This window comes from Kogia breviceps, chromosome 14 (genome assembly GCF_026419965.1).
Source record: "Kogia breviceps isolate mKogBre1 chromosome 14, mKogBre1 haplotype 1, whole genome shotgun sequence".
NCBI lineage: Eukaryota > Metazoa > Chordata > Mammalia > Artiodactyla > Physeteridae > Kogia > Kogia breviceps.
The window spans coordinates 4,758,068-4,780,085 of NC_081323.1; the positions used below are offsets into that span (position 1 = coordinate 4,758,068).

The window sequence follows — 22,018 nt, forward strand, 5'->3', positions numbered from 1 at the left end:
ATTCCATTTATGTTTAATGTAATTAGTGATATATTTGAATTTAATTCTGCCATTTTGTTATTTGTTTTCCATTTGTGTCATTTGTTCTTCTGTTATTTCCTGCCTTTTCTTGGGCTAATTGGATACTTTTGTATACTGCACTTTAATTTCTCTATTGAGGATTTTCAAAAATGTAGGTCCTTGCAACATCATAGTTCCCCTCACCCCCTCCTCCTCTGTGCTGTGGTTGTCATATGCATTATGACATGTACATCACATGATGATCCTGGTAATGTGGTATTATAATTTTAGATTTGAACAATTCTATCTTTGGGAGAAAGTAAGAAAAGAGAAAAAATGCATAGCCCTTTATACCCACATTTTTACCATTTTTGGTGCTCTTGCTTCCTTTCCTAGGTCTGAGTTTCCATCTGGTATCATTTCCCTGCAGCCTGAAGGTCTTCCTTTAATACTTTTTAAAAATTTGGTTGGCTGCTGATGAAATCTCCCAGTTTTAATCGGAAAATGTCTTTATTTTGCCTTCATTTTTTTTTTTTTTTTTTTTTTTTTTTTTTTTGCGGTACGCGGGCCTCTCACTGCTGTGGCCTCTCCCGTTGCGGAGCACAGGCTCCGGACGCGCAGGTTCAGCGGCCACGGCTCACGGGCCCAGCCGCTCCGCGGCATGTGGGATCTTCCCGGACCGGGACACGAACCCGCGTCCCCTGCATCGGCAGGCAGACTCTCAACCACTGCGCCACCAGGGAAGCCCTTGCCTTCATTTTTGAATGATAATTTTACTGGATATAGAATTGAGGTTTGTTTTTGTTTTTCCTTGCAGCACTTTAAAGATATCATCCTGTTGTCTCCTGGGGAAGTCAGCTGTCATTCATATCGTACTCCTGTGTAGAAAATATCCTTTATTCTCTCTCTGCTCTTGAGATTTTTCTCTTTATCTTTGCAGAGTGAATGCTTATCCTGCTTTGTGTTTATTAAACTCCTTGGATATGTGTACTGATGCCCTTCACTTAATTTGGACAGTTTTTGGCTATTGTTCCTTTAGGTGCTTTTTCTCTCTTTCTCCTTTCAGTCTGGGCCTTATAAAGTTGGGACCCTTGATATTGTCCCAACAATATGTCTTTGAGGTTCTGTTTTTGTTTGTTTGTTTTGTTTTTTTTAAGTAATTTTTGATGTTCAGATTTAGTGATCTTCATTGATCTGTTTTTAAGTTTGATGACTCTTTTTGTCATCTCCAATCTGCTATTAGCCCTATCCATTAAATTTTTTATTTCAGTTATTGCAGTTTTCAGCTCTAGAGTTTCCATTCTGACCTTTTAAAAAAATGTTTATTTATTTATGGCTATGTTGGGTCTTAGTTGCGGCACGCGGGATCGTTCATTGTGGCAGGCAGGATCTTTCGTCGTGGTGCGTGGATTCTCTAGTTGTGGCGCACGGGTTCTAGAGCGCATGGGTTCAGCAGTTGCGGCATGTGGGCTTAGTTGCCCCACAGCACGTGGGACTGTAGTTCCCTGACCAGGGATCGAACCTGCATCCCCTGGAATAGAAGGCAGATTCTTAACCACTGGGCCACCAGGGAAGTTGACCTTTTTTTATAGTTTATATATCTCTATGATGTAGAGATTCCCTATATGTTCTTTATGCTTGTATTTTCTTCTCATCCTTGAATATATTTATAAACGCTCCTTGAAAGTGATTGTCTGGTGGTTGCAACATTTGGATCATCTTGGTGTTGATTTCCGTTGATTGCCTTTTTCTTTATTATGGGTCACTTTTTCCTGTTAATACATAGTTATTTTTAATTGAATACTGGATATTAAAAATGATACACTACAGAGATCTGGATTCTGTTTTATTTCTCTAAAGTGATTTTTTACATAGCAGGCAGTAATCTTGTCTGATCTCCAACTCCCAGCTGTCACCTCTGCTCAGTTTGTTTAGTTTCTGACTGCTGCTTTTCTGCTGGGCCCCTGGGGTCTCCCCATATATGTGTAGTTTAGCAGCAGCCAAAGATCTCAGCAAAATATAGACACAGATTTTGGACCTTACTTGCAAATTTCTCCTGTTGCAGTTCATCTTTTAAGGACAGCCTCCGCTCCAGTTTCTGCCTTTTGGTTGCTCTCCAGTACTCTTAAATGATTGTTTTTCTGTGTTTTTTTCAAGATTCTGTAATTGTTATCTGTAAGAGCGTAAGTCTGACCAAGCTACAGTGTTATTACCAGAAGCCATGATTCTTTTTTATAGTTTCCATTTCTTTGGTGAGATTTCCTATCTGTTCATTTGTTATGACTCTATTTTCCTTTTAGTTCTTGAACATATTTATAATAGCTCTTTAAAGGCCTTTTTAAAAAAAAATTTTATTTATTTATTTATTTTTGGCTGTGTTGGGTCTTCGTTTCTCTGCGTGGGCTTTCTCTAGTTGCGGTGAGCGGGGGCCACTCTTCATCGTGGTGTGCGGGCCTCTCACCGTCGCGGCCTCTCTTGTTGTGGAGAACAAGCTCCAGACGTGCAGGCTCAGTAGTTGTGGCTCACGGGCCTAGCTGCTCTGCAGCATGTGGGACCCTCCCAGACCAGGGCTCGAACCCATGTCCCCTGCATTGGCAGGCAGATTCTCAACCACTGTGCCACCAGGGAAGCCCTAAAGTCCTTTTAAAGTCCGCTGATTCTAACATCTGGATCTTCTGTGGATTTGTTTCTACTGATTGAGATTTTTCTTGAACGTGAGTCACATTTTCCCATTTGTTCTCACGTCTGTGATTAACGTATCTTCTCACATTGCAGAAACTCTGGATTCTGTGTTTTTCCTCTGAAGAGTGTTGACTTTGTTCTAGCAAACAGTTCAGATTCTGTTTCCTCTGCAGTTCTCAGCAGCTGAAACCACACAGATCCTTCTGCCTTCAAGCTATTGCTTTGCTCTGTGAAACTCACCGTGTCCCTTGTGCCCACGTGGTGCTGAGATCAGCCAAGGATGAGAGTAGGATTTAATCGGAGGTGGGGGCTCTCCCTTCTTTAGCTCCCTTCCTCCATCCTTCCCTCCCTCCCAGGATTTCTACCCTCACTTTCCAGCCTCCCTGGCCACCTCCATCTCTGTCCTCTGACTTCTCAAGCCAGTAAAACGGTAGCTTTTACTTGGAAGTCCAGCTACGCCGTGTGGCTGTGCAGAATGAAGGATGCCCCAGGCAGAAAGGCAGCAGCCAGCAGTGCATGTTGTACCCAGTGTGGTTTCCCCTTTCAAGGGTCTGCGTCCCTTTAGTCCCCACCAGTGTTTGTTGAGTCTTCAGTGATCACCTGTGAGCCGTCTTTTATGCTTTGTCCGGCTGTTACTGTATGTCCCACCTCACTACTCTTTGGTTTCGGTAACACGACTTAACCTCTTTGAGCATTAGTTTCCTTATCTGGAAAAAGGAAGGTAAAGGATACTCATGTCATAGGGTTTGAGGAACGTGAAAGAGGTAACGCATGTGAAGTGTTCATTCACGTGTCGGGCACATGGTAGGCACCTGGCAAATGGTAACTCTTCAGCTTTAGACAAACCATATCTGAGTAAAACTTGCAAGCCATTGGCCTTCTATTGATGTAACCTGACAAAATGCAAAAGAAGGTGTTCTCTGTTTTGACCTCTTGGGTATTTTGGCACTATTTTTAATATTAGCTTTCGGAATCCAGTTAGTGATACTTGGGACATTTATGCTTTGGTATTCCGAGTGACCCAAGTTTTCCTGTTATTTCTAGATAATCTGCAAGCTGGCGTCAGAGCTGAGCAGCAGCACCGTTGAACGCCTGCTGCTCCCTTGATTCTGTGAGCTGTGTGGTTTTCAAGTTCGGAAGGTGGGAACGTACAGTTGCCAAACTTGAAAAATTCAAAAAGTTAAAAAAGATTCAAAGTTGATTCCTTTAAAGTGCCTGCACTTCCTCAGTAGACACAGTCTGGATGAAAAACGTGGCCAGTGTGAACTGTGTAAGGAAAACAGTGAACAGTGTTGCCAGTTTTCCCTGCCATCCGGGCATCTGTGGAGACATACGGTTAGGCTCCGTGAGGGTAACCCTCTCGGGCACAGGAGGAAGAGACATTGCTGGCTTGTCCTTCAGTGCTAGGGCCCAGGTGTGCAAGGCCTTTCATCACTGGGGCTGACTGGCTCCAGGACCCTCGCATGTTTGCTGTACCTTCCAGCTGCACCCCCTGCACTGCCCTCCCCGTTTATCGCTCATCACTCGGTTGTCATATTCTTCCTTCTGAAGACCATTGCCAGCCCCTTCCCCGAGCAGCCTCGCCGTCCACCTTGCTGTGCAGCTGCCCGTCTTCCCCGTGGTCTCCCCTCGTGACGCAGAGGCAAGGAGCTGGGTCTCATTTACCATGCAGAGAACATTAAGGGTCTCTTTGGCTCGAGTGCCAACCCAAAGCATTATGTATTGAGATGATTAGGAGCCTCAGCGTCCTAGCATGTGGTGCTCAACTGTAAATCTTCTGTTTCCAGTGCAGTGGAGGCCCCGGGGTGGCGCTGTGTGGTCACCGGGCTCAGTAGGTGCTTGTTAGCTGCCCGACCAGAGGAGTCGTTGCTCTCAAGGCTCCTGCTTGTTAGTTTTCACAATTTGTTAAGACAAAAAGAAATCGGAGAATGATGAGTATGCCGTTTGCCTCTTTAAGGTATGTGCCACAAATTTTGGTGATATTTGTCATGCTGTCGGACAAGAAGCCACTGAGAAATTTTTGGTACATGACGTTTTGCCAACTGTCCTTGCTGGTGCACTTCTCAGGGCACTTTTGAAATTAGTGGTGAAGGTTCGTATTTACGAGTCTGTTACTTTGGAATGGCAGCTCAGTTTTGCATGCATCAGTTTCAGGTTTCTTGACTCCTGAAGCTAACATTTCTTAGAAGCCTCAGGCAGCTGGTATGTGGGATGGGGCAGGAGCAGCCCCCGTCCTCTCTCCTGGGGACTTCTGCTGTCGCTTCCTCCCCGTTCACTTTCCCCCGGTCTCTTCTCACTGTCTGAGCCACTCTCTCTCGCTTCTCCACTGCTCTTTCTAGAACACTGCTCCACCACCTCACTCCTGGCTTTCAGAACCTGTGGGGTTTTTTTCTTGGTTTACAGATTAAAGTCCAGACCCTTGTTGACCCCTCAGTTCCCTTCACAAGTACCTTTCCTGCCTCACCTCCAGTCGCCTCCCTTGGGTCTGAACGCCGCCCTGACCTTCGGTCGTGCATCTGAATCGCAGGGAGGGCGAAAGGGGGCACGGCCGGGGTCTGTATTTTTGCTGAAGTCCCCGGTGATTCTCAGCGCACGAGTCTGGAGAGCCACGTCCCCAGGCAGCTGGGGGGCTCTTCAGGGCCGGGCAGCGCTCTGCTCTCGCGCACCTCCCTGCCCCTGCTCACTGCTGCCCGTCTCCTTCCAGAGGCTTCCCTGCCTGGCGGGGGTGCCCTCCTCACACGCCACACCCAGCTTGCGTGTGCATTTGCCTCTGTCAGGTTCCTTCCCTGTCTGGACTCACCTACCCGCTGGGTCAGAGAGAGTTAATTTCTCCCTTTTCAGCCTTCCATGACGTTCCGTTCAGAGTGCTTGCGTGTCCCCCACCACGCCTCATTGCAGCGTTGCTGACGGGGACTTCACTCCATCCCGTTCATCTTTGCTTCTCCACTGCCCACCCAGCACCGGGCCCCCAGAGAACCGTGCTAAGTGAGCACTTGCCACTCTTACATGACAGGGCGTACCACCTGTACGGCGGGAGTACAGCTAGTTTAACTGGAGCCCCGCACACTTACGGCCACAGCGAGGAGGACTGACGCGAACTCGTCAACGGACTCAGGGCCGTGTGTGTCCAGAGGGTGGTGACAGTCCATCGCAGTCCACTGCACACGGTTTGCGTTCCGTGGCTGGAGGTACTTGCGGTTCTATCAGGTTTCATCAGTGTGCGCCTTCTTTCACTGAAGTACCCCAGCCAGAGACCCCGGTACCTGGGTGGGGCCGCTAGTTGGGGAGTCCACAATTTCAAAGGCATTCACAATTCTTCCCTACAGTTCACAGCACGCACATCAGTCATTCAGCCTTTGGGGAGGTTTTCTGTATTATCCTGTTGAATTTAACGCAGTCAGTTACTAGGATTAAGAGGTAAAGGAAGTTACTTATCCTCATTTCTGTGTTTCAGACGATTCCTTTTGGACTCATAGCTAGTTGCCTTTTGTGTCGTTAACTTATGGCTCTGCCTTACCCACATCATGGAAACAGGTCTGCCCTTCCTTCGGGTGACCGAGTCTGAGTGGCATGGTTCTGTGTTTGCTTTGGTAGCTGCCGAAGATTTTTGAGCTCTGCTCAGACAACGCACGGGGGATGAGGAAAGCGTGTGCGGGGTGCTTCACGGCCGTGTCCCACAACACGTCCCGCGAGGGCCGCCGGGCCGCGCTCTCGCAGCTCTTTATCACGCTGGTCAGCGACCCCTGTCGACGCGTGGGTGCGGCCACTCGCAGGCCTCGGTGTGGCTCTGGACTTGGCCCCGCGTACCGTGTCTTTTCAGTAACGGATTGGCATATTTAGACCCTGTGAGGATTATTAAGGCACCTAAAATCTCAGAAGCCTGGTGTGTAGTAAGAAAGTGGCACACAGCTCAGCATTCATAGCAAACGAATATCACAGAAATGAGAAATGAGAAGGAGAGAGCCGTAGCTGCATTGTTACCTTTTCTGTTACGATCATAAACATGCCCGTAATGATTAATAAGGTCTGTTCAGATGCTTTACAAAGTCTGGAGTTACTTGATGTAGAATTAATATTCTGGAAGCATACAAACTACATGATGGCACTAAATTTTTCCTGATTTTCTGTTGAAAAATCATTTATTTGGAACTTAGGGACTGCCTTAGAAAGCAATACATCTGCTTAGACATAATGTGGCGGACGGTGAATTGTCTGGTGGTCTGCCATCTGTTCAGCCTGGGATCAGACCTGGCCGACACCACGTCCACCGCGCCCTTCTTCTCTGGTTTCAGGTGCGCCAGGCTGCCTTCCAGTCCCTGGGCCCCTTCATCTTCACCTTTGCCAACCCCTCCAGGGCTGGCCTTTATATTCGAGAAATGGCACCCTCACTCTGAGCATCCGACCACCGGCTCCGTATTTGGGCTCGGATTTCACCTCCAGGTCACCGGGTGCAGGCAGCCATGGTAACATGTCCTCAGCCTGGCAAGTTTCCCCTGGGATAGTTATCCGGATCCCGGCTTCACCTCAAGCATCCACCTAAAATTCTAGCAATTATCTTGTCTGGAGTTTTAGTAACAGTGACCTTCTGGGCAAGATGGAATATTAGAGCTTTAATTATGTAAAGAAGCAAAAAGTAATTGCAATAATGATTTTGAAACATGACTACTGGGTTATAAATAATGAAGCTACTGTGTCTCCTAAATTTAGATAAAATATTCATTCAGAGTCGTGATTAAATAATCTATAAAGAAAATTTGCTCCTACTTTTTGATTAATGAAGTTCCTTGGATAATTTACACAGGGAGAACGTGAAGTCTCCCCAGTAGAATTTTGTGCCGTAGGATTTTTCATGCACATGAAGGTGACATTGCTGACTCACCGTTAGGAGGCCCGCACTGTTCTTCTCGGAAGTTCCAGTGCTAGATCTCGGGTTTTTTCCTGTTTCCTCAGAAGACGATGGGTACCTACCTACTCAGCAGGCCCTTCGAGGTGGTTTACAAGCACCTCTCCGTTGCGAGTATCCCTCCCCAGCCGTGTGAGGGGAGGTGGTTCACATCTCGGATGGCACGGATGCTCCGTAAGGTGGGTGCGTCCTTCTCTCCATCTTTCTCCACCAAAATTCACTGAGTTCTTGCTGAAGGTCAGGCCTGTGTGCCGCATCTTCCTCATCAAGACTTTCCGGGTGGCTCACAAATAGCCAGTTCTTAGCAGCTCTAGCACCTTTTATATTCTAATGCCTGCCCCCTGGTGGAGGTACTGATGAGCAGTAAGGGCGGGAAATCTCGCCACCGAAGGGGTGCCCGCTGAAGCCAGGGCTAACGCACCACTTGAGTGTAATGGAGGGATTGGGTGAACCTTCCCGTGGCATTTTCAGTGCTCGTAATACTCCCAGAGGGGCAGAGGGCGCTGATTGGACCTCTCATCCTCTGTGAGGTTACTAACTGCTGGCGCCGGCAGACGCGGGAGGGTGGGTAGCCCGGCAGAGAGGAGGACCGGGCTTGCAAGGGTGGGGATCTGATGTTTTCCCATTTTACTTCCCGTCTATTACACGGTGCTAAAAATTTGCTTCCCTCAATTTCAACTAGTTCAACAAAGCCGGGCCAGACAAAGCCAGCTCTACCCGTGGAAGGCGCATCCCCGGACACCAGCCATTTCCCGTGCATCAGTAGCTCCTCCAATGGCCTGATGGAGAGCCCAACGGAAGACTGTCTTGGCTGGAGCCGAGTTGACCAGGCTTCCCCCGAGGCCACGAAGCTCCCCAGTATTAACGACCTCCCCGTCAACAGCCATCCCGCACCAGACTCCTGGGCCCGGCCGGGGAGTCCTGAGGACGTTTTCAATAATTTCCTTTATTGGCGAACTCCTCTCCCTGACCTAAGCAAGGACTTAGAGCTGCTCCTGAGCGAGGCTGGCCCGCAGGAGGCAGGTGGCGGCACACCCGAGGCCGTGCACAGGAGCTGTGTGGCTGGGAGCGAGATTCAGAGAGTCCTGGATGGTTTGCAGGAGCATACGGTGCACGGTCCAGATGTGCAAGGTAACCGTTGTCCACGCTAAGGAAAGAGAGAACGGGATCTTTCTGGACCGTGTGTCACCCGGGCCCGTGTGGCTGTCCACGTGTGCGTACTTCCCTCGGTCGACCCTACGCACCCACCGTGGGGGCGCCGGGCCCAGTCTCCGCACGGCGCTCGCACCGGGGACCGTGCCGTGGCAGGTCTCTGCGAGGGTTTTGCCTCCTTTGCTTTTCAGCCATGTGACCCGGTTCTCAGATGAAAGCGGCTAGTTCTCGGGCGTGTCTAGAGTGGTGGGAATGTTATTAGCTCCTTGGACACGGTTCCGTCTCTCGCCGTGTCGCAGTGCCCTTTCTAGTTAGCAACAGCCGAGGATGGCGGTCCTTCTGGGGCCCGTTAACTCACCTGAACCTTAAGGTTGTTGCCTTTGTACAGCCAGGAAAAGCGCCGCTGCTTCTTTTCGTCTTGTGGCGACTGTTCCCGCTGCGCGTCTGATCCGGGAGCCGGGGCTTGCGCTCCGTGCCCATCGCCATATACCTCTTCTTTCTCCAAGCAGGGCTATATTCGTTTTCTGCCTTGAGTCGGGGAAACTGGAAAAAAAACAACACTTGCTGCTGTTGCCGGGCAAAGATCTGTGACGCCTTCGGGAAAGGAAATGTGAAAATCCAGTTAGCCCTGTGATCATTCTTTGTCTTTAAATTTATAAAGGAAATTAAGTCAGTGTTTGCTGAAAGAATGAGCACGTGTAACATATCGCTTCTAATTGTTATAGACAAAGGTCTGTTTTTGGAAAACACATTTCTAAAGCTGCATTATTCAGTGCTTGGACCGGGGCTGGGTGCTGGGGCAGTAGTGCCCGACACACGTGAAGCCCTTAGGGTCTGGTTGAGGGGATTATGGAAACAACCACCCGGCAGGGGCTGGGGCAGGGGTGGGTGCACAGGGCAGGAAGCCGGTCCCTCCTGGGGGCGGAGGAAGCATCTGGGAGAAGAGCTCGCAGAGCAGCTGACATTTGACGCGGGCTTTAGGCGACGGCCAGGACTCCATCATCTCGAGAAGTCGAGGGTTGAGTTTCAGAGGTTTCTTCCAGTTTCCTGAAATCGTTGTTTGTAAAATCTTGTGTGCATATGCAGACTTAACTTCTTTGTAAGGAAGGACCCGCAGCTTTCATCAGCACTCAAAGGGATCTGGGACCCCAAGAGATTGAGAAATAAACTACCCGTTGGGTATTTGTGAACTGGCCATGGCTGAAAATGTCACTCAGACACCTGGGAAGGGCCTCGGGTGCACTACGGTGGTGGCACCTTGCCCCGGGCCCAGTGGGGAGCCCTTGCAAGCTCTAAACATTTTAAGGACTCTTGTTGAATTGAACTAGTAGAAAACAGGACGCAGGCAGTATTGTGTGTGTGTGTGTGTGTGTATGTGTTTGGAGGCTGGAGACATGGAAACATCAGTTTGTTTTTACAGAAAGGCATGTGAACTATGTCGTCTGCACTGTCAGGAGGGTCTCGAATAGCCGTGCAGTGGACAGAAAGAACGAGTAGTGCTCGGGGCCGGGTGAACGCGGTCTTCACTCGTCGGTGGGGACGGGGATGGGTTGGCAGAGCAACGGCCGCCCTGGTTTATAAATGGGGGATGGGACCCCCCCCCCACCATGTCGCTGGGCCTCCCAGACAGCAGCGTTCAGGAACGTGGTGTTGTCTTTCTGTGAAAGATGATGGAATTGAACTCTGATGTTCCTAACTGAGGCTTTTCGAGTTCAGGTTTGATGCTCTGTGTGTGGGGGGGGCATTTAGTTGGAATAACGTTAATAATGGCCGTTAACATCAGCACCTCGGTGAGAGCTCGCGCCGGGCGACCGACGTCCGGAAGGGGAGGGCTTGTGTGGTGCATCCACGTCCAGCCCGTCTTGTTGTGGGTGGATCCCTACACACCAAATAAAGTTACTAAAATTCTTGGAACTTCTCTTCCTGCAGCTCAAGTCCAGGTATCGTCAGCCGCACTGAGAGCCGCACAGCTAGACTCCGTGAGTGAGCCCGAGCGCCCGCCGACGGAAGGGCCCAGGGAGGTGGCCATTTCAGATCCCAGCCCAGCCTCTGGCAGTCAGCCGGCCCCGTCGGCTTCGCCGCCGCAGAATGAGCTCGCCGCGGCCAGGACGTTACAAAGCACAGTGAGTCTTTGCCCTCTCCCTCCGCCACCGAGGATGTGACAGAAATCACAAAGCCCCATTTTCTTTTATTGATATATCCTGGCAGAAATGATAAATGGCACATTTAATTTTATTCTTAAGGTCATGTTTTGGATAACTAGACAACGAATCAATCAGGTGATTGATAACCCCGACTCTCCTCCACAAAACAAGCGTGGGGAGACCAAAAGCACCTTCCCTCTTCTCCAAAGACAGCCTGGTTCTTTGGGGGGATTAACCGTCTAAATGCTCTGTTTCACTGCTAAACCCACGCTTACATCTTTCGGCAGCAAGGGGAGGTGAATTCGTGCAACCCCTAGGACGGAAAGCTGACGGTGACCTTTGAGACTGCGCGTCACCTCCGGCCCGTCCTGTGGGCCTCCTTTGACCTGTGCTTGCTCAGGTGCTGGATGCCGTTCCTCGGAGGGGAGATTTTGAGAAGCCGAGTAGCTCACTACTTTTTCTCCTCTAGTCTGGAACCAACCCCCGTGAGGCTGGGACTCCGTGTTTGGGGCGAGAAGGAAGCCTGGCGCTTATTTCTCACCTTGAGTTTCTCTAGCTTTCCAGCTCGCTCATGGTAGGAGGCTCTGATGCCTTCCCAATTCCTCCTAAACTCTCACGTGGACCCCTTTGAGCTGGGGTCCTTCACAGGTAGTGGTGAGACTAGTGAATTAAAATTAGCAAGGGTCATGATGTGTGGGCACCCTCTTGTTTTCATGTGCCACGGTGGAGAATCTCTTCAAACTTGTGGTTTCCGGGGTCAGAATACCAATTGTTTCTTCAGTCACACAGTTTATATTTTGATGTCCGTGATTAAACTAACTTATCACCCCCTTTTACCCTCTTGGTCTGCTCCAGTGAAGCTAAACAAAAGATGAATTTAAAAAGCCTGAATGTAAAATGTTCAAGGGTTATTATTAAGGTTGCCTTTGATTAGTAGGGAATGAGATGATATCCTGTTTTGCTGATTTGCTTCAAAAAATAGGCAGGAAAGCTCACGTTGTTACCTTTGTTACCTGGAGTATAAAAATCACCTGTGTTAAGTGGACAGGTGTGGTCACGTTTACCTTGGTGGGAGGTGTGATGGTCTTCGGGCTTCTTTGTCATATACAGAAGTGAAAAAGGAAAAGAGAGAGCAGACTCCTCCAAGATGGCTGTCTTGAGTGAAGGATCTTAAAAGGGCCTGTATAATCGGGCTTTTGGTTTATGGCGAGGGATGTCAGGGCTCTTGAATTTGACTCTTAGGTTCCTAAGGGATCAGTCAGGATGCTTCTAGTTGCAAAAGAAGGAAAAAGAAACAAAAAAACCCCTCAGAGCTTAAGCAATGAGGACAGAAGAGGAGGTGAGGCTGGGAGGCTGGTGGCCCTCGGCCCTTGCGTTGACCTTGCGTTGACCTTGGTCCAGCTCCCACTCCGCCATCTTCATGCACCAACCCGGTCCCGAGATGCCCAGGGGAAGGAGGGGCCTGTTTCTTCCCAGTTGTCTCTTTTGACCGCCAGGAAGCTTTCTGGGGAAATGACCTCCCAGTTCCTTCTGGGGTTGCCTTGACTTGGGGTGGTTGACTTAAACCTTAACTTGGCTCCTGGAATAAGTGCTGCATGTGACTATGGCACTGAAGACTTTGGAATAAAATTATTTCCTAGAAGAAGAATAACGATTTATTATTTATTAATCTATATCAATTTATTAACTTGGAAAAATTGGGGTCTTAGGTTATCATACCAAAATGTTTCTGTTTTATCACGTCCTCTGTTAAGGACGTGTGCATTAAGCAGTACATTTGATTGAAAACCTGGGGAAATTGAAGGCTCTGGGAGAGTATATACCTCAGAGCAAACGAAGCATCTATCGGTGTATTAATCGACTTTCCCGGATCATATATTGAGCTGATTTGTCAGAATCCATTAGGCTGGTAGACAGTATGACATTTCAAGTGCAAGTAGGAAAATCCATGTTATGGTTGAAGGAGAAGGTCAGGTCCATCTCAGTTAATGTTAATCAGTGACCAGAGACCAATATGTCACCGCTGGATGGTCCTGCTCATTTTAATTGTCAACCTAATGTAAAGGTTCATCAGCAAACATTAGAGGCATTTGTACCTGTGAAAATTGAGGACAGTTTTCTGAGTAAATACCCTTTCATCAGCCACAGCCTTTCACTCAGATTAAATGGGTCCCCCCAACCCCCTGCCTCCCCATCCTCTGTCTGGAGTCCAGAGCGCTGGACTCTCTCATCCCTGAGAAAAGCTGGAGGGGCTCTTCACCATTCCTTGCAGACCTCCCCCCCTCTGCTTTAAACATGCGACCGCCTAAGGGCGGTCAGCTAACCACACCGGGGACCCTGGGGCCTAAAGAAGGGTAAACTCAGACTCGAGTTGTGGGTACTCACCAGCAAGAGCCTGTCTTTTATAAGGGCCTCAAGCAGTCTTGAAATTAAAATGCACTTGAGGTGACTGACCCCGCACTATGTGGCGGTATCATATACAACCGGTCAAATGTATATTTTCACATCTGGAGGGATACCGTTGACTTCAGGGGAGCTCTGGTCTTGGTCTGCAGAAGTCATCTGTGGCCTTGAAAGAGGATTCTTTGAAGGCGGGGGGGTGGCAGGACGGCTTTCTCCTTCGGACTGCGTTGGTAATGTGCCCCATCAACTCTGCAGGGTCCGGGCGAACCTGGCAGTGGAACCAGTGACCATTTGGAGGCTGACCAGAGGCACGGCTGCAGCCCACTTGAAGAGGGTAAATCTAAATTGCAGGTTCGTTCCTTGAAAGGAAAAGCAACTCAACACTACATTTTCTGGAAGTTAAATTTAAGAACGGCTGTTGGAACCAAATGTTTTTCTTCCATCAATATTAATGACATATCTTAGTTCACAATCTGTGTTGCTGATATTTCCTCTCTAACTTAAAAAACATAAATTCTCAATTATTGTTTAAAGTCTTCTGAACAATCTCAGAGGTATTTTAATAAAGCAAATCAAATATGAGAAAAGAATTTGGCATGTATACCTTAATATTTAGTGTCTGTTTATACAAGCCATTTAGCTCCTTTTTGGTCTGCAAAGTTTTCGACAGCTTCCTTTGTTGAACTGTGTTTGGTTTTGTTCTGTCTTGTGGATTAGCTTCTAGTGCTATGGAAGTTCTCTTAAAGGTTTTTAATTATTGTATCCCCTTGTCCTTGCAGAGAAGAAGGTAAGTGGGTGATGTCTTAGGAAGGCAGTATCCCATCAGTTGGAAAAAGGTAGTACTGAGAAGAGTGTAGGGGCCCCGGCCATAGGTGCTGGGGGCAGTTAATGAGAAAAGAGGGGCTAGTTTGCATTCTCCAGAGCTGCGTGTAGCACACCAGCCAAACGTTGATATTCTAGACTGTGCTCTGTGATATCCAGTGTTGGACCAATTTGGAAAAGATGAGCGTGGCCACTGCTTTAACTTTAGACCAAGCCGACGCACTACATGCCAAACAAGAAGTTCGTGCAATCCAGAGCCCCGAGCTTTGGGAAGGCGTCTTGTTCCTCTTATACTCCCGCTTTGCTGTTTTCACCTCCAAGTTCCAATGTCCTCGTCTTTCATGTGTGTTCTTCTCTACCGCAAGTATGATGGTTCCCTTTCTCTCCTGTTTCCCAGGGTATAATACCTCACCCCCTGCTAGATGAGTATGTGTCCACGATCGACCCAGCTCGAGCCCAGACCGTTGATACCGACATAGCCAAACACTGTGCCTACAGCGTCTTGGGGGTGGCGCTGACCCTGGGCAGGCAGAATTGGCACTGCCTGAAAGATACGTACGAGATGCTGGCTTCCGACGTGCAGGTAAAAGGAGCCTTTTCAGGAGCAGGCACAGAATAGGATGGGTCATCTAATTAGGGAGAAAGGGAAGCTGTGGCAAGGCTGCTCACTGACCTGTATTTTAGGTGGCCGCCATTGGCTTGTTTGCTGGTCTCTGATCAAATGAAGCTTTAAGTGGTCAACCCCTGGCAGTATCAGTTTGGCTCCGCAAACGCCACTTACGCTCTCGATAACACTGAATTGTGCTTGCCTTTTGCAGTCCGTATGTCTCTGCGCTCCCCCAGTGGAAGGTCTGTCGGACCCTAGCCTTCTCCATCCACGAGCTGGCTGTGATCCTTGGGGATTTTTAAAGGACCTCGATGAAGTACGAATAGGACTTCTGAAACACCTGTATGACTTTCTAAAGGTAGGAAGAAAGATTAAAACAAAAAACAAATCTCCCCTCTTCAAGACAATTTTCATATATCTATTTGACTGTGTCGGGTCGTAGTTGCGGCACACAGGATCTTTCTTTGTGGCATGCGGGCTCTTTGTTGCAGTGCCCGGGCTTCCCTAGTTGTGGCACGTGGGCTCCAGAGCGCGCGGGCTCAGTGGTTGCGGTGTGTGCGCTTAGTTGCCCTGAGCACGTGGGATCTTAGTTCCCCGACCAGGGATCGAATCCACGTCTCCTGCGCTTGAAGGTGGATTCTTAACCACTGGACCACCAGGAAGTCCCAATACAATATTTTAAAACCCTGGCTATGTGAAGTATCAGTGGAAAAAAAACCAGAAACAGCTGTCTGGGTTTCTTCAGTTGAAGCATATCATCCAAAATCTTAAAGTGGGCATTCTTTCAGTGATAGGTAAATATTTTTATCTTTCCTCCTAATCTTCCTGTCCCTTAGAGTTCTAATTGCATGGAGGATGGTAGACAGATGGCCCAGCACACTCTGAGAAAGAAGGAACTGGGCTCCCGGGTGGCATGTGACTTGCCCGGGGTCACCTAAGGGAAGAGCCCAGCTGAAATCCAATCTCAGTTCTGCAGGGCTCTTTCTTGCAAGATGTTGCTGCCTCCCTTCTTGCCTCCCCCCCGCACCCCCGCCCATCCCCGCCCTAGAGAAATGATGAACGTAAAACTAAGAGCTTAAAAATGACCTGGAGAAACTAATTACTCGCGTCCACATGACCAGGAGCTGCCCTTGACGGAGTCTGGCGCATGCTGCATCACTGGAGATTTTCCTGTCTGGTGCAGGAGCACACGAGCAGTGCTGCCTCCCTGGGAAGCAGCCGGGGCATTATCTTCCGAGCACACACATGCTTGGTTTTTTTTCAGGCAGGAAATTGTGAAAGAAGGATGAGTAGGGGGCGTGTAGAAACACACAAGCACATACACGAACCAGGGGAGAAAGGTTGGAAGCAATCAGGGATGCCTTGGATGTCTGTTAACAGCAAAGCTAATTCACAGCCACACTGGGTAATGGAGTACAAGCCGTCAGGGAAATGCACGGTTCTGGCCGGTGACAAATGTATAATCTGAAGCATAATAAAACAGTCTATTTGGGGACATTTTGAAGGATTATATATTTTTATTTATATATACATTTTAAAAAAATAGTTGCTTCATGAAGACAAGAGGAGAGAATATCTTTATCAGCTTCAAGAATTTGTAGTGACCGATAACGGCAGGAATTGGAGGTTTCCGTATGGACTGGCGGAGTAAGTAAAGCCTGTGTGGGGTTATGAGAAGGCAAGGTAGATGGAATAGTTCTTAATTTCCCTGCCTTATAATTGATTTCTAAAGTAGCAGTAGGAGTGTTCTTTTGGATAAAGAGATTATGTTTTTATTAAGGGCTAAACTGAATTCCAAAGCTCTAAGTTACAAATACCACGGTCTCTGGGGAGACATTCATTTTCAGAGGCAGGCAGGGCGAGAGTCACTGTGGAGTTAGAGCGTTGTGCTGTTCTGTGAGCCAGTGTATTTGAACCAAGTGAAAGATGAATCACCCGCTCTTCAATATTTCCCTATTAATCGGAGCAGGTTTTGCCAAAGCTTTCTTCAGCATTCTGAGCGTAGCCTTCTGTGTGAGGGCGCAGCGCCGTTTATACACTTCAGCCACTAAGGACGATTATGTTACAGTGAGAGAGATGAAAAGGTCTAACCCAGATGAAGCGATTATTTAATAAAAACGTCCCCGAAGGTGGCTCAGATCTGTACATCATTTTGTGTGTGAAGGAGTTATTTAATTCCCCATTTTGTGCCAGCAGGAGGAATGTTCAAGGTTTTAGTGATTCTAAAAGAGTGAAAGTGTCACTTTAAATAATGCTCCGTCCCGAGGTGTATAATGTGCTTTCCGCAGTATTGAGTGGATTTGCTTGTGGTGTTGTTGTTTGGGTTTTAGTTTTCACCTTGTCAAGATTTATTTCAGTATCTCTAGTTTTCATTTTTCTTGCCCTCAACTGGAAATCTCTCAAATAATGTCTTCCCTGTAGAAATCCATCAGGCTTTTGCGGCTATTCAGGGTATGATTTGGCCGATGCCAGGGGCAAACTAAAAGATTTTCTTTGCTGTGATCCTTAATCATTATGCTTAATTTGAGAGATTGAGGTTTCAGTCATTATGCCATGCTCCCCACGTATATTCTCAGAGAACCGAGGAAAAACAGGCGCACGTTTTTTTCCGTGAAGGCATCGCGCCCTCTAGCGGCTGAGTGCCGGAACTCGGCGAGGTCCGTCTCGGGCCGGGCTGACCTGCTTCCCGGGGCTGGGGCTGGGGCTGGGGGTGGGGGTGGGGATGGGGTCGGGGACAGGGGACCTCGGGATGGGGTCGGGGGCCGGAGACCGGGGATGGAGTTGGGGCTGGGGACCGGCTGACCGGCTTCCCGGCTTCCTGGGACCGAGGACCAGCGACGGGGACGGTGTGGAGCTGGAGCCGGTGGCGGCTGCGATGACTTGCTTCCCGGGCCCGGGCCGGCTCGGGCCCGGGCCGGCTCGGCTCGCTTCGCCCGACGGCGTTATCTCCGAGCGCGGGCTATCTAACTAACATCTCTGCGGTGGTTATTGAAGCCAAAGCCACTGATACGAATGCTGTGCTTCCATGCCCACGATATTGGTATCACTTTTCTGAAAACAGTGCTTTTTGATATGAAAGTATTCACCGGCACTCGTGGCTTTTGGTTCTAGCTTCCTTCCAATCTCTTTTTCATTTCCTTTCTTTGCCAGTGTGGAAATAATGCCATTTATTTTCATACCCTCCTCCCCTTCGCCGTTTAGAAAACAGTGAAAGCTTTGGTAGTAGGTTTTTCCCACCAGCCATCTTACGAATTTTTCCCTGCGAGTAAAGAGCTTGTGCTCGCGTTCTCTCCAGGTGGACCTTGTTGGATTGAAAAAGGCTCGTGAACAGTGCGTGAGCCGGCCAGCAAAAGCAGAAAATTTAATTTGCAGCTTCAGGAACACTGTGGAGACAGTGAAATCTCATTTGTTTTCCCTTGATCTGTTGATCTTTGGGAACTTCAGCGTCCCGGCTATTTTTATGTTATCTGATTTTTAAAGTTTTATGTGCTTTCGAACTGATAACCTAAAGTTGAAATATTGAATCCCTATTCATAAATTTCTCAGCCTCTGTTTTACAAAGTTTAATTTATTTCCTTTCTGTTTGATTTGTGTGTGAGAGGGAGATGCAGAATTAAGATATTTTCCCCCCAATTTTCTTTGCGTGGCCATTTTCACTCAGCTTTCTGCTTCCGTTGATCTCCCAGCCTGGCTATTTTTATCTATAAAATGAAATGAGAATAAAGAGAGGTTGATAATGTGTTTTTCACCCCCCAAACAATTTCTTTTTTTTTTTTTTAAATTTCAAACACAGCTGATACTGATTTTGGAGCTCTCTAATCCCAATGATGTTAATGATTATTTAGTGCCTATTGCCTTAAAGTTGTGTGCAGATAAAGTTTCTGAAGTTCGGTGGATCTCCTTCAAGCTAGTAAGGAATCGTGACCTTTTCTGTTTATGATTTTTAGAAAAAGGAATATTTATGTTTCTTCCATTTTGACGTCTTTATTTTTTCTGGGCTTAATTTGTCCATTTACCCATGAAAGCAGCTTTTAAGTTTTGAAATTAGGAACTATATTATAGGTTTTTTGTTTGTTTGTTTTATGGTAAGCGGGCCTCTCACCGTTGTGGCCTCTCCCGTTGCGGAGCACAGGCTCCGGACGCGCAGGCTCAGCAGCCACGGCTCACGGGCCCAGCCGCTCCGCGGCACGTGGGATCTTCCCGGACCGGGACACGAACCCGTGTCCCCTGCATCGGCCGGCGGACTCTCAACCACTGCGCCACCAGGGAAGCCCTGTATTGTAGTTTTATCAATATGTAAGATAGCTCTTTTGTTAAGCAGTATGCTTGAGTGATGAAAATTGTGGATAAATTACCTTATGTATGAAACTCTTTAAACAATGGCTTAGTGTTTCTTTAAAGCGCAGATTGGGTTGACTCTCCAGCACGGTTTTGTAGAAAAGTAGTTAGTGAGCAAAAACTCCAGCAAAGAAAAGCCGATCCTGTTTTATGTGGGCTTATACCAGCTGAATACTGAGGAAACAAAATCTCATTTGAAAATATTTACTAAGGTACTCTGATGGTGCTAAAATTTTATAAAAATGACATGTTCTGAAAGGTAACGATTTAGTTGTTATGCAAGGGGACGTTTTCTAAAATTTGGAATCTTAAGATTAATAATGTATTTTTCTAACGCCAGTCCCTTTTTACATTTCATTTTTATGAAAGGTTTTATGGGTGTGAGTGTGTGTGTGTATCGCCATACATTAAACATCTTTTTTCCTCTGTGTTCTAATGACCACTGTGACAAAAATGACTTTCCCCCGCGCTTATAAATCCTTTTGAAAGGTGGAGGGCGCATCAAAATGCCTAGTCTCCGTGGAGAGCAGTGTTCATAATTCAAGTAGATGGCAGCACTCTAAACTCGCTCTTCTGACATTTTTCACAGGTTGTAGCAATTCTGCAGAAGTTCTTTTCCAACAGTGAAAGTGCATTGGGGTTAAATTTCATCAATGAACTCATCCTAAGATTCTGGCACTGTTCTAAGTGGGTCGGAAGGCAAGCGTTTGCTTTCATTTGTCAGGTTAGCAGGGCCTGGGGGGAGCATCTACCCTGCACATATGTTTGCCGTGTGATATCAAGACACAGCGCCAGGCAAAGAATCTCAGCCCCGGAGGACTAGCCAGGAACTTGGGGAGCAGCGGACCGAGCCCCCTTATCTCACAGGAGTTTGTGACAGCCCAGTGTGGAAAAGGGACTTGCCCACGGTTACCCAGCGCTTCCGTGCAGTCATCCTGTGGATGGTGACTGAGCACCTGCCGTGTGCCAGGCCTGCTCTAGATGCTGGAGACGGAGCAGGAACAGCCCTCCGCTCTCGGGCACTTCCCACCCAGGCGGGCGGGGGCCAGGCCCAGACCGTGCTCCCGTCACGTCCGGCCCAGGGCTGCTCCCCACTGCGCCCACCGCCGTAGGCAAGGAGGAAGGCGGGATGAGGAGCGCGGCAGTGGGGCAGCTCGGAGACCACTTCGTCTCTTGCAGGTGAAGGTCAGTTCCTCGGGTCCCCCTCTCTACTTAGCATCTTGGAAACGAGGGCGTGATTTACGTTTGGCTGGGGAGGATGGCTGACACCTTTGATCGCCTCTGTGTGCCGGGCACCTTGTCCTACATCTGCTCCTAACGGTGAGGTCTGCCAGGTGTTGAGCTCGTTGCACCCGTGAACTTTTAGACCACTTCCTTTAGCTGAGGGAGTTGAAGCCCAGAGAGGTTAGGTAGCTTGCTCAAGATCACCCAGGAAGTGTAAAGCCATGATTTTCTTTTTGCTAAAGTGTTATTTTAACGGTTTTAACTTTTCTTCATGCACACGGTATATCACATACAAAGGTGGAGGGAACAGTAGAATGAACCTGCGCGTACCCGTCACCCGGCTTTGTCAGTAACACAGTAAAGCTGTGATTGGGCTCTACCCGACCCCCGGCCCCGCGGCAGCCCCCTTTCTCTCCGCCAGGAACCACCCGGCCTCCCTACTGAAGAACTCACCAGGGCCCCCTGGAGGCCCACAAGGGTATCACAGGGGTACTTTGGCCATCTACTTGCAGAAGGGCAGTGGGAGGCAGGATAAATGCCAAAGTCACACACCACAGGCCTGAAACCACACACTTCCATGAAGAAGTCAGTACTGCCCATTATTTCGTAGAGAAAGGGTAAATGAGATAGTTTTGCTTTTATTTTAAAATTCTTTTTCTGAGATTTAGGCAATCCGCGATGAAACAGAAGGAAAAGGCACCAACTAATTTTGTTCAAGAAAAATCAGTTTTTTGGTGTGCCTTCATTAAAGATTTAGAAAACCTACGGTAACACAAACAAAAGGCAAGTGGCCTCGGCCAAGAGAACCTCCCTGTGAGCACGTGGATTACTATTTAAATGCAGGGAGAGGCCGCAGCCTGGAGGTTAGGGGGGCCGACTTTGGAGTCCAAACCTGTTACTTGAAGCCTGAGTCTACTGCTTCCCTGCTGGGTGGCCTTGGGCAAAGCACCCTCTCTGCACGGCCTTTCCGTGTTCTGGGAAACGGAGTTCCTGTGGTACGGGCCTGCCTCCTGGTGTGGCCCTGAGGCTTTAGTGAGCTGACGCATCCGAGTGAGCAAGCTCGGTGCCAGGAACCTGGAGAGCACTTAGCACATATCAGCTGCTGTTGTTACTCTGTAGCGGGAAGAGCTACAGGGTTTAGAGTCCACATTCCTGCCTTGGAATCTCCACCTTGCTGCTGCCCGTGGGTCTTGAGCCTTTGGGTATCACCACAACATTGGACTCACCTGCAAAACTAGGCTCAGTCTGATTTCCCTGGCTGGCTATGAGAATGAAATGGGAGAATCCACGTACGACTCTTTGTAAGTAGAGCAGCAGTAAATGCCACTTGGTCACAGAGGGCTGGGCACTGAATTGGGGTCTGGGATTTGGCTGTCATGTGATAGGCGTGGCCCCTGTCCTCAAAGCCTGAGCTCTGGTGAGTAACAGGCATGAAGGTTCCCAACCTTTGTTGGCGGGCGCTACGCTAGCCTTTGCAAAAACGATCTGCCATCCCCGTTGCTACTCCATGGGACGGGTGAGGAAGCCGAGGCCCGGAAAGGGGAAGCCACTTACTCATGGCCACGAAGCTAGAAGTGACCAGGTTAGGTTTTGAACCTGGACCTCTCTGACTCCAAAGCCTTTGCCTTCCCCACCAAATATTACACCACTTGTACCCCAGTGCTTGGTAATGAATTATAAAAGTGTTAACTGTGTTTCTAACCAAATTTGGTGGTTGAGATTTTTTTTTTTAATTTTTATTTA

General features: G+C 48.4%; 1 protein-coding gene across 1 annotated transcript in view; it reads left to right on the top strand.

Annotated features, from left to right (window-relative positions):
- LOC131741029 (serine/threonine-protein phosphatase 4 regulatory subunit 1-like) overlaps nucleotides 1–22,018 on the top strand; it is a 70,774-nt gene that overhangs the window by 45,037 nt on the left and 3,719 nt on the right. Inside the window, 15 exon segments of the mRNA XM_067012964.1 lie at nucleotides 3,727–3,822; nucleotides 4,640–4,705; nucleotides 6,277–6,435; nucleotides 6,975–7,061; nucleotides 7,568–7,764; nucleotides 8,268–8,716; nucleotides 10,667–10,860; nucleotides 13,540–13,635; nucleotides 14,504–14,689; nucleotides 14,950–15,001; nucleotides 15,004–15,071; nucleotides 16,260–16,364; nucleotides 18,507–18,623; nucleotides 19,641–19,775; nucleotides 20,107–20,122. Of these exon segments, the coding sequence (XP_066869065.1) occupies nucleotides 3,727–3,822; nucleotides 4,640–4,705; nucleotides 6,277–6,435; nucleotides 6,975–7,061; nucleotides 7,568–7,764; nucleotides 8,268–8,716; nucleotides 10,667–10,860; nucleotides 13,540–13,635; nucleotides 14,504–14,689; nucleotides 14,950–15,001; nucleotides 15,004–15,071; nucleotides 16,260–16,364; nucleotides 18,507–18,623; nucleotides 19,641–19,775; nucleotides 20,107–20,122 (2,023 nt within the window).